This window comes from Echinops telfairi, unplaced genomic scaffold, assembly GCF_000313985.2.
Source record: "Echinops telfairi isolate 266 unplaced genomic scaffold, ASM31398v2 ScPeMD7_7421;HRSCAF=8459, whole genome shotgun sequence".
Taxonomy (NCBI): Eukaryota; Metazoa; Chordata; class Mammalia; order Afrosoricida; family Tenrecidae; genus Echinops; species Echinops telfairi.
In genome coordinates, this window is record NW_022111321.1 from 3,659,906 (window position 1) to 3,672,049 (window position 12,144).

The 12,144-nt window shown below is 51.2% G+C and overlaps 1 protein-coding gene across 1 annotated transcript in view; it reads left to right on the forward strand.

Annotated features, from left to right (window-relative positions):
- The window catches only part of PANX1 (pannexin 1), a 45,545-nt gene extending 34,092 nt beyond the window's left edge, over positions 1-11,453 (forward strand). The window contains exons 4-6 of the mRNA XM_013006255.3: positions 8,310-8,533; positions 9,781-10,442; positions 10,963-11,453. Coding sequence (XP_012861709.2) covers positions 8,310-8,533; positions 9,781-10,442; positions 10,963-11,039 — 963 coding nt within the window. The 3' untranslated portion in view covers positions 11,040-11,453. The remainder of the gene's footprint in view (positions 1-8,309; positions 8,534-9,780; positions 10,443-10,962) is intronic.
- The last annotated feature ends 691 nt before the right edge of the window (positions 11,454-12,144 follow it).

The following is a 12,144-nucleotide window of genomic DNA, read 5'->3' on the forward strand; positions in this document are numbered from 1 at the left end:
AATGTGCTACAGATAATATCTAAGTATGTAGTAGAGCATGCAGGAGGCAAAGTTGGCAAACTTCTTAGCTATAACTGAATTCCTAGAGAAACGGGGTGCCTGGGCTTGGGGTCCTAGGACCGTAGTCTTGGGATATCTAGGTCAATTAGCAAAATGTATTCTTGGTGGCAGGTATAGTGGCTTATGCACTGGGCTGCTAACCACAAGGTCAGCAGTTTGAAACCACCAGCCAGCCACTTTTCAGGAGAAAGACGAGGCTTTCTAATCTCACAAAGAGCTATAGTCTCGGAAACCCACAAGCACAGTTCTGCCTTGTCCTGTAGGGTCACTATGACCCAGAGCACCTCAATGGCAGTGAGTCTGTGTGTGTTTAGTTTGAGTCCATGAAGAGTGTTTTCTATCCTACTTTGGGTGGGTAGTGACACGAGTCTTAAAACTGAGTAGCAGCCATCGAAGATAACAACTGTTGGTCTCTCAGGTACAAAGAAGACTGAGGAAAATCACAAGGAAATATTTTGTCTGAAGAACTAGTAGACCACATGAAGCATAGCGTCTGTCCCGCTAGTCTGAGACCATCAGGACTAGATGGTGCCTAGCTCCCACTGCTGACCACTGTGACCAGGCTCACAGTAGAAGGTCTTAGACAGACATCACACTTGTGAGGGAGGTGCTGGACCGAGCAGCGTCTCGTTCTGTGGTACGTAAGGTCAGAACCGATCTGACGGTACTTAGCAACAACAGACAGAGAGGGAGAAAAACACAGAAGACAGTTCAAAATAATACAAAAGAACCAGGCTGACTGGTCTAATAGAGACTGTTGAAAACTGCTGAGACTGGGTCTGTGGACACCTTTCACACCTGGAATGGATCCCTCTCCCAGAGATGGCCTTTCAGCCGACAGACAGCTTATAGAGTGAACCTCGGGTGTCTTGAGGAACATGTTCCTTAGAACAGTCAGCCGTGTAAGACCAAAAGGCAGCATTTGCCAGAAACAAAGTTCAGGGGCAGGGAAGATGGAAACAGGGGGCCCAGGGAAGAGGTGGCGAGGGTGGTGTTACACCGAGGGAATCGCTCTGCAAGCTTTCACTCAAACCACTCTACAGTGTTTAAACACACGTCATACGGCAGACAAAGCTTTCTTTCTTTCTCTGTAGGTGGATTCGTAGACGTTTAATGGGAGAGACAGATCTCCTGTGGCTACCTGGGCCAGAGGTTCACAGCCTGAGCATGACCTTGGAAGCTTTTGGAACTATCAGAGTCTTGAAAAAGTTTGTGGGAAAATTCCACAATCTTTCTATTCCATTTTCCACACACTTTTTGAAACCCCTTTGAACAAGATCCTGAGCCCCACCCAGACCATCAGGTTGGACTCTATGGGATTAGAGCCAGGAATATGCTTTTCATAAGCTTCCCAGGAGATGCTGATGCTGCTAGCCTGGCTTCAGCTCCCACCTGGGAACTGCTGAACGGGACCAGTGTCTCTCAGATTTTATGTGCATGCCAACAACCTGGTGATCATGTTGAGAGGCAGATCCTTGATTCGGGGCTCTGATCCCAAACCAACTGCCATCGTTCAGTCAATTCCAACTCATAGCAGCCCCGTAAGACAGAGTCGAAGTGCCCCGGGGGGGTGTCCCACACTGTCCATCTTTATGGAAGCCGACTGCCTCATCTTTGGCCCATAGAGCGACGGCTGGGTTCAGACGCCTGACCTGTCGGTCCTCAGGTGAGCACATTAACCTCGGTGTCCTAATGGCTTTTGTAAATCTGTAAGGAGTCTGTGATTCCCTTTATAACAAGCTCCCGCACGATGTTGAAGTCACTGGTGTGTAGACCACTCTGGGAGAAGCAAAGACCTGGAACAGGACGTGGCAAACTGCAGCCTGCACTCGGACCAGATCCAGCCTATCCCCTGTGCTTGTAAATAAAGTTTTATTGGAACATAGCCAGGTGGTCCATGTAGTTCCATGCCAGTCATGGCTGCTCTCAGGTCGTAATGGCAGAGTTGACTGGCTGGGGCAGAGAACCTAAAATACTTACTCCCTGGCCCTTCATGGGAAAGATCTGCGTACCCCTCACCTAGAGTGAGCGCTGTGCCACCAGGTATAGGGAATGCCCCGCCTCCCAGTTTGTCTCGTATTCACCCAGATCTGTGGGGCGGTTGCCCAGACGCTGGTCCGTCTTCCACACACACGCTTACCATGTTGTCTTCTCCAGGTTTCCCACCAGGCTCCCTGCATGAAGCATACGCCCGGGCATCCTCGCTCCGTGCAGAAGAGGGTGGTGGTCTGATTTTCTGAGCAGCTGGTGGGGGACGCTAGCCTTTCGAGTGAACCTTCACTCCTTGGGCTTCTCACCTGCATTGGCTTTGAGCAGGCTGCTGGCCGAGGGGGCGGCGACCCTCCGTGCGTCTTTCTCTCGTTCGCCAGGACCACGTGTTTGAGTGCACCCCTGCTTCCTCTCCGGCTTCTCCTCCTTCCCACCACTTCGCAGGTCTCTTTTCGATTGTCCAGTAGAGATCCGGGTCTGAGGTCCAGCTCTGGTCTCTCAGCTCCTTCCCATCTTCCTTGGGTGGTTTTCCCACCGTGATCCTGGCTTTGGCCACTGCGTGCGGCTGATCCTGGATCGTAAGGCCAGCAGCTGGTCTCCCGCATTTCCGTGTGTCTGCTCATCTCTCCACTAGAGCACGGCGTGAAGGCAGCGCTCACCTTCAGAGCTTCTTGTGGATCTGCCCCGTGCTCCTTCCCCGCTCCCCCGAAACGCTTCCTTGTTTTTGTTACCACTTTTTAGTTCAGTGAGTGATCCCACCACGCACACTCTTGCCTAAGCTGGACCCCCAGGGATCATCTTGACTCCTTCCTCCTGGACTTCTTCCCTTCCCTTCAGGTGGCATCGAAGTAGTTTCTCCCCCCAGGCACCTGTCCAGTCTCCCTGCCCTTCTCCCGGCAGCTGCTGCCCGGCTTCCCTGCTTCTCACTCCCGGCCTCTTCGCTGCCAAGGTCGCCTGCCTTGCCAGTGCCCTCCGACCCCCGATTGCCCTAAGTGTTCTGGGTAAATGTGACCGTCTCCTCGCGCTGCCTCCCAGCGTGTGCACTGTAGGAATGGGAGGCCTCACTTCGGCCTGGTTTCCCCCTGGCTCGTGCTACTCCCCTCGTTGTGGGCTTGCTCCAACCAGTGTTGACCGCGGTTCTTTGGCTGTGGGGAGAGCTCCCGAGACTGACAAAGAGAAAAAAGCAAGCCAGACAGGAAGGGGGACACTCAGCAAAAAGAGAAAACAAAGCTCACTGCCATCGAGTGGATGCCACTCACAGTGACCGGGTAGGACAGCAAAGCTGGTGGGGTTGAATAGCCGCGAGGTGCCTTCCCCAGGGCCGGAGAGGAAGTGAGAGGAGCTGAGGCTTTTAAACTTTTGGTCTCAGCAGTCTGAGACACACCTTAGCTGTCACTTCTTTTATGAAGCCTTCCTGGACCTCTCCAGGGACTCCATTACTGCTTAGGACCTAGTGTGTGGCTGTCACTTTGATGCTTGGATGAATCATTGTTTACTTGTGTTCCTCCTCGGCCCGCGTGACCTTGGGCTGACTTTGTACAGTTCATATGTGGGGGCCGCACACCCCACCCACTGCTCGTCAACCCACAGCCCAGAGGAAGTATCGAAGGAACATTACGCATCGAGGATGAATGCAGTGAGCATTGATTACATACATGTGAGGGGGAGAATTGTTCAGTCCTCATGATAGGGCTCTTTGCCGTGAATGAGGTAGAGAAGGCTTACACTTCAGAATAAGGGTGTGTTAGATTAACGCCCAGGTTCCTACCAGCTAAAGTCTCTTGTTCTCAGAAGGATGTGTTAGGTTAACGACCAGGTCACCACCAGCTAGAGTCTCTGGTTCTCACTCCAGCCATTTCCAGAAACTGCCCACAGGATGGAAGCAGGTAGACTCCAAAGTGTGCCAACTGCTGGCCGCCACGTTGCTGTAAGAGGCTCCACGGCCGTCTTAAGAGCTCAGGACTGACGTGGGCCTTGTGTGGAATACTGCTGCCAGGATGAAAGGATGCTGGCCTAACGGGTTATGCTTCGGGATGGGAACCTCCAGGTCAGCAGTTCGAAACCATCAGCTTCTCCTTGAGAAAAAGATGAGCCTTTCTGCTCCTGTAAAGATGTACAGCCTAGGAAACCCACAGGGGCAGCTACTTCTACTGTCTTATACGGTCACTGTGAGTCAGTCAACTTGATGGCAGTGAGTGTGGGGGAAGCATCTCAATTTGAGGCAGACGACGCTTACCCACAAAGCCAGTCTCCCTGCAGCAGATGTATCCTCATGGTCCCCTCTTCTCCCCTCTGCTCCTTATTTGGAAAAGAAAAAACAGGGATATTTTAAAGACAATAATTTAATGCCTTTTTGGATTCCTCTGTCAGTTGAATTAATTTAATACCACCTTGTTACAGGCTCCCTGAACATAGCCTTTTTATTTTTAATGGGACGTGACAGGGATTAACCCGAGAAAAGCAAGAAATGGGCCCTTCAGTGACATTCCTATAGAGCCATCAAGGTCTGAGAATATTTCAAGAGAGAGCAAACTCGCAATGTATAATGCCTTTAAACATTCATTTTTCTAATTACAGGGAGGTAGCTGCTCAGTAGACCTCATTGCACCACTTGGGTTGGAAAAATTACCACACAGTGTAAATGGCCACTTTTTAATTCTGATGAACAGTTTGAGGTAGAATGCTATTATTCAGAGGGCTTAGAAATAAATTGAGCCTAAAAAAAAATTGCCTCCCCTCAAACCAGAAATAGCTTCTCCTGTGGCTCCCAGAGAAAATTCGTGGCTCAGTCGGTGGCGGGGGCAGCACCAGTCTGCCACACATGGCCACCTCCTGTAGGAAGGGGCGTCTCTCCCCGCAGGGCGCACGCAGCCTGCTCTGTGGGTCGGTGTGGGGCAGCCGTTTGCACACGGGTTAATGTTTGCTACAACCACACCCCATGCCAAACTCCAGGGCCTAGGGCCCGCCTGGTCGATTTGTGCTTATTTCTCTCTCTCCTTGGGGGCTGAGGGTTGGGACTAGGAAAAGAACAAAAGGCAGGTCTGCCTTTGTCCATGGGGTAATGGCCATGCCAATTTAGCAAATAGCCAGGGTAATTTAGCAAACGTTCACTTCTACCTAAAGCGTAACACAAAAAACTCTATACCTCTAGGCATCCACGTTGGTATTTGAAGTGTCTGAGTGCTGGTGGCATCGTAGGGTACTTGTTTAGCTGCCAAATGCAGGGTCTGCGGTGTGCGATCATCAGCCGCTCCACGGAGAAAGACGAGGTTTCCAACTCCATGAAGAGCTCGTCTGGGAACCGCACAGGGCCAGTTCCACCCTGCCTGATAGGACCCCTGTGAGCTGGAATCAACTCGTGGCAGTGAGTTTGTTTAGTTGTGCTGTTGTGACTTTGTCACACCTAGAAATCGCAAATCCCTAGCAATCAGATGGGTCTTTTCTTTTCCACTACCTGGAAGTTCGGAGACCGCGGCGATTCCGTGGTAGCCTTCTTTCCTTCCCTGCCAGAGGTCTGGTGGAAGAACCTCCTCACAGCCACCAACCTTCTGTCGGTGGGGATTTTCCCGTGCTGTGACACGGAACAGGAATCAGCAGTGCTTCCCGGCCGAGCCTAGGAAGAAAGGCCTGGCAACCTCCTTCTAAAGCCCTCCTGTGAGAAGTCTGGATCCCAGGGGTTTGCTCTGCAGCCAGCAGTGGGGGTCACGCAGCTTTGAGTGGGCATGAGCTGGGGATTGGCTGGACAGCAGCTAACAGTAAGAGCCCCGCTTCCAGGTTACCCCTGTTCCTGGACCCTCTGTCAGTCAGCTCCTAGTCACCGGGCTACTCAAGAAGCACCACTTGGTTTCATAACCTTTGGGTGGTCTTCTGTCAGCACTGCTTCCTTTGTGATTCTGCATGCGTTATTTTGTGCACTTTAAACGGCTCCATGGCGCACCGGGGCAGTAAGGGGGGACGAAGGGCTGGAGAGCGGGGCACATGGGTGTGTCTCTGGCCCTGCAGGGAACAGCTTGTGGAGGTGAGTCGGGACTGAGCATTTCAGGCTGAGTGGTAGACCTGGGGCACCGTCCTTAAACCTGGCCTCAAAGCTTTTACGGCTCTCCAGATTTTCCCTTCCAGTGCCTTCCGTGCAGCTTTTGCCAAGGCCTCCCCACTAGTGAAGGATTCCCTCACAGAGAATCTGATTTCTGGCACCAGCAGAGGGATCTGCTACCAAGACAAGACTTGGGGTCCAGAGTGGGGACACTAGGAGCGCTGGAACCCGCAATGGAAAGAGTCGTTCAAACTGATGAGATGGGAAGATGGCTTGTTGCTGAGGGCCTGCTGTTGGCCGTGGAGTCGCTGCTCGATGGCTGGGAATGTCGAATGAAACTGGAATTGTTGGCGAGGCTGTCATTCGGCCCCAGTAGGTGAAAGATAGCATCCCTCCACTCTGCACCTAGCAGGAAGCCTTGGTGTGACGTCTTTGTTTGCCTCGGCAGTGACTGCACACTCACAGCCCTTCAGTCGATTCCGACTCGTAGCGACCCCTATGGCCAGGAAGAACTCCTCCGGGTTCTGAGACGGAAACCTTTTTTTTTTTTAAATACAGTTTTATTGGCATACGATCCGTATGTCACACAATTCAGTAATTCAACATACAAAGAGTTGTAAAGCAGCAGTAGAGCACCTCCTCTTTCTCCCCAGGAGTGACTGGTGGTTTCGAACGGCTGACCTGACTGTTAGCAACCCAATGCACACCCCACTACACCGCCAGGGCTAGAACTCCCATTCTCATGAACTTCCTGATGGGAGCATCTGGGCGACATCTGGTACAACCTTGGCCGTCATGATTGGAGCTGAAATGCTGGTACAACATGCTACCCCAGCTCTGCTGGTATCATTAGCATCATATGTGGAGACATCTTGCTCCATTCTGCTACGAGGGGACAGTGCTGGCTTTTCTGCAGTGCTAGAGAGCCTCTTCTCATCAGAGCCGTGTGCCACCTAGCAGACATTGCCAGGGGCATTTCCACTGTGGCCCTATGCCCTCCCACTAAGAAATCGGAGCACACACGCAGACGTGCAAGTCGGTCTCTGTCTGACCTTTTTGTCTTCACTGGGACCCATCTTTCTTCACTGCCCTCTGTGGCCGGGGCCAGCCTGTTCTCAGCAGCAATGTAAGATGGGTTCGTTCTCACGGCAGGTTCCTTCTCCATGATACCCAGAAAGCAGTCAAGCATGCAGAAGTAGCATTGGCCTATGGAGTACAGAAATACAATTGCATCAGTTGGGTGATGGGAATCTGCATGGCTACATGAGAAATATTTGCAAGTTGCCAGTGTGCTGGCTGCTGGGAGCAACAACAGAACGAACCGGAGGGCGTCGTCATCAGATAGCTTGCCTGTGTGCTTGGGCCAGAGATTCACGAACTCGTTCATGTGAGCGGCTTTTGTTGATGCTTGGACAGTAAGAGGATGCCAACGTATGTAAAACGTTCCACTATGATTTGCTTTCGGTTTGCTTTTTTTCCGGCAAGTAAATTCTCGTCCAAATGAACCAAAATAGAAAATCATGACACGCGGCATGACCAACAAGGCAGGGGAGGCCTGTCACATCTGGGGTGACCGGGGCGAGTCGACAGCTGAAAGCACTGTGGTTAACGGCATCGGGTCCAGGCACAGGAAGAGGGCAGGAAGCTGGCGTAAATCCAGGGGGAGTCGGGAGTTTTGGTCATAGAAAGCTGTCAGTGCTGGATTCTGAGGGTTGACATATGGACCGTGAGGTAGGAAACTTGCTTGCTGTGGGGATACCGGGGCAAGGGGCCCATGAGAAGCTGTTACTTGGACAGGTGGATTTAATTATAAGAAGTGGCTGCTGGGTAATGAGCTCCGTTATCACAGGCAACCTAGGCATCCCACAAACCAAACCAACTCACTGCCATGGAGTCAATGCTGCCTCATAACAACCCTGTAGGGCAGGCCAGCCCTGCCTGCCCCCGTGGGTTCCTGAGACTGACACGCTTTATGGGAATAGAAAAAACTTTCTTCCATGGAGCAAGCTAGTGGTTTCGAACTGCTGACCTTGCAGATTTCAGCCCAATGCATAACCATTGTACTACCACGCCTCCTTTGGGAATGCACAGGTGCCTCAAAATGAGAAAAAGTGAGAGCAGTAGCCACGTTCAGTCACTTCCGTGCGCGTGGGCTTGCGTGTATGTATGTGTGTGTGTGCGGTGAAGGGTGTCATCATTAGTCTCACCAGTTGCTCTCCTTTCTCAGTTTTTCCCCTACATCCTGTTACTACTTGCGATCCTCCTGTACCTGCCCTCGCTGTTCTGGCGTTTCGAAGCTGCTCCTCATCTTTGCTCAGATCTGAAGTTCATCATGGAAGAACTTGACAAAGTTTACAACCGTGCAATTAAAGCTGCCAAGAGCGTCCGTGACCTCGACATGCGAGACGGCGCCTGCTCAGTCACAGCTGCTCACGAGAACGTGGGGCAAAGGTAATGTAGCCCAGCACGTCATCCTGTCAGGCTCTGTAGTACCAGTCCTGGGCCTTTCGCCTGCCAGGCTTGACTTGGGATTCCTATTGCCAGAAGAGAGGGGGGAAGGGCAGTCGTAGAGTGACAGTCTTGGGGAGCAAACAATGCTGTCCCATGCCTCACCCCTGCCTACCTGTTCCAGTTCATGTCACATGCACTTCTAGCAGGGTCCACAGGTCACAGGTTAAGAGGCATTACACGCATAGCTTGCTTGCTTTGGCCTCCTCCTTATTGAGGAAGCACAGAGGCCCGGGGTCTTCAAAACTTGTGAGCAGCCAGTCCAGGCACAAAAGTTGGTGTCCGTTCAGTGGGAGCACCAGAGGAAGGAGGGTCAGGAATCGGTGGGGGGAAATGAAATGTGTCTAGTCGCCTCCCCAAACAGCTGCTTCCTTGGCCATGAAACCAAGGAACTGTCTAGTGCCCGCTCAAGCCGAGGCTTTCTAGTCCCATCAAGAGTGAGTCTCAGACACCCATATGGGCCGGTCTGCCTGCCCTGTAGGGTCCCTTTCGGTCAGAAGCAACTCAGTGGCAGTGAGTTTGGGTTTTTGGTTTGTTTATTAATACTCAACATTTAGATCAAGGATTTTATAGAAGATTCTTGATCAAAAGGGAGGAAAAGTGGAATCCAGCCTTTCTAAAGAGTCATTGGAGTTGGACGATAACCTCTTTTCCCTGCCAAAAAATATTACTCTGGATAAATCTTTAAATTTTGAACCGGAATGAAGTCATCCTTCAGCTAACCAATAGATGAGCTCAGTTGGAAAAGAATATCTGCCTTAATTTAAGCATTCTGCTCTTAAAGAATTACAGATGTGATCACTTTGGCGGGAGCAACTGGAAAATCGAGATGAGAAGTTTGGCAGGGCAGCGTAACCCTTTGTGGGAGTAGACAGCCTCATCTGTCTCCCACAGAGCGGCAGGTACTTTCACACCGCTGGCCTTGAGGCTAGCAGCCCGACTTGAACTGCTGCCCCAGCAGGGCTCCCCTCCACTAACCTCTAGAGGCAGGAAAGATAGGTGGGCACTCTATGGCTCATGGGCCATGGGGAGTGACACCTGATTTTATCCCACCTGTACTTGAAGGACATTTTAAGGAGTGTGGGAGGGGGGCCTCTGATATTTGTATTGTCCCATAACCGAATGTGCGTGTACTTTTAATATGCGATGGGCCCGAGGAGGGTTTACATTCTAGTTTGTTTCTCTTTTAGTTTATGGGAGATATCTGAAAGCCACTTCAAGTACCCAATTGTGGAGCAGTACTTAAAGACAAAGAAAAACTCTTATAATTTAATAGTCAAGTATCTCACCTGCCGGGTGCTGACACTCATGATTATCGTTTTGGCGTGTGCCTACCTGGGCTATTACTTCAGCCTCTCCTCCCTGTCGGACGAGTTCGTCTGCAGCATCAAGTCTGGGATCCTGAAGAACGACAGCTCTGTTCCCGACCGTTTCCAGTGCAAGCTCATCGCCGTGGGCATCTTCCAGCTTCTCAGCTTGATTAACATGGTGGTCTTTGCCCTGCTGGCCCCTGTCGTCGTCTACACGCTGCTCGTTCCGTTCCGACAGAAGACGGATGTTCTCAAGGTGTATGAGATCTTGCCTACGTTTGATGTGCTGCATTTCAAGTCTGACGGGTACAACGACTTGAGCCTCTACAATCTTTTCCTGGAAGAGAATATCAACGAGCTCAAGTCATACAAATGCCTGAAGATACTAGAGAATATCAAAAGCAACTGTCAGGGAATCGACCCGATGCTTCTGTTGACGAACCTTGGCATGATCAAGATGGACGCTGTGGATGGCAAAATGGCCAAGCTGGCTCCAGACACGGCGGTCGAGGAGCGGGGGAACCAGCTGGCTGAGCTCCAAGGTAGGAGGCGGAGGGAGGTCACACAGCGCTAGGACCACTACTGTTTAGGAATAATCAAGACTCTACCCTGCTCGCCGTTGTTAAACTCTCTGCTAGACTGGCCTTAAGTCTAGAGAGACGGGGGAAGGTCTTGTGCTGCTAAAGAAGGAAAGGGTCTGCGCTTTTCCTCCTTGTCCCCTCTTCCTTCCCACTCAGTCTCGGTCCCACGTGGTCCCCTTGCTCAAGTCCCCAGCTCGTTGTCCCTCTCACTTGATTTCCTCTCATCTCGTTGGCTCTTCCCTCTGTACCGCTGGTTCTCATTCTGTCTGACTGACCATCCCTTGCACAGCTAACTGGGTGTGGATTGATTTAACTGTTGGCCTTAAACTAATTTCACTGGGCTTTGAAATTTGGCTTGGAAGCAAACTGTGATAAAGCTGAGACTAGCTTACAGATGTACCACTAAAGAGCTGATTTGTACCGATAGTCCTATGAGCAGGTGTGCATGTCTGCCATCACTTCTTGTTTTCAATCTTGACAGATCTGAACCTACACAGTGGAACGAATGCAAACCACGGAGAGAACGTCCGACAGAGACTCGTGGATTCTTCTTGCTGATTTGCGTTTTTTCCCTTGCGCTTTAGACCTGTGACTCCTGTGGCGTGCGACCCATCTTTTCTGAAGCCCCTCAGCCAGGCTCACAGTGGTCTGCAGCAAGCGGTTCTAGGTGGAGACATTGGCTCTGTCTTACACTCACGGGTCGCTGATGAAAATGGTGGTCAAAAGAATGTCCTGAAAAACAGTTCATCGGCTCCCCACAAGCAGCAAGTCAGAGATAAACAAACCACACAGAGAGCGAGATGGGAAAGGGACAATGGAAGGAGTCAACCAAACCAGCGAGCCATAAGCCTCAGAGAGGTATCCAGTTGATGGGGACGAAACCCAGAGCTGTTAGAAAGCAGGACCGTAAAGTGTGCTTCCTTTGTTTTATTTTATGAAACAATAATAAACATATAAGAATGTGCTTACATAGGAAACTCCCCTGTGCCCTTAGTAACCACTGTGTGAGAAAACCCTTCACCAGCTCACCGTGGGGCGGAGGTCCGCTCGCTCCTGGCAGCGGCCGGCGTGCAGAGTAAGACCGATGCCATGGTTCTCGTACACGCGGCTTCTCCTTGCATGGTTACTTGTCAACCTTGGCCAGTCGAAATCCTCTACCCCTATTTGTTGCACCCTGCTCTGAAGGGCAGCAGGTCCAAGTGCTACTCTGATGGAAAACTGAATGAGGTCAAGTCTGAAGGACGGTGCATAGTGTGGTAGTGATAATATAAACACGCCTAAACCACAAACAAACAAACAACCTCATTGCCATCACGTTGATGCCAGCCGCGTAACCCTTACACCAGCCGCGTAACCCTTACACAGGGTTTTTGAGGCTTCCAACCTTAACAGGAGCAGGTAGCCTCACCTTTGTCCTGTGGAGTGGCCAGTGGATGTGATCCGCTGACCTGGCTGTTACTGGTCCAGCGCTTAACCAACAGTGCCACTAGGGCTCCATTAGCTAAACATACCAAACCAAAAAAAACAAACTTATCATCAAGTCGATTCTAACTCATGGTGACCTTTTAGGACACAGAAGGACTGCCCTTGTGGGCTTGTGGGTTTCCGAGGCTGGAAATCTTTACGAGAGCAGAAAGCCCCATTGTGCTCTCGCAGAGCCACC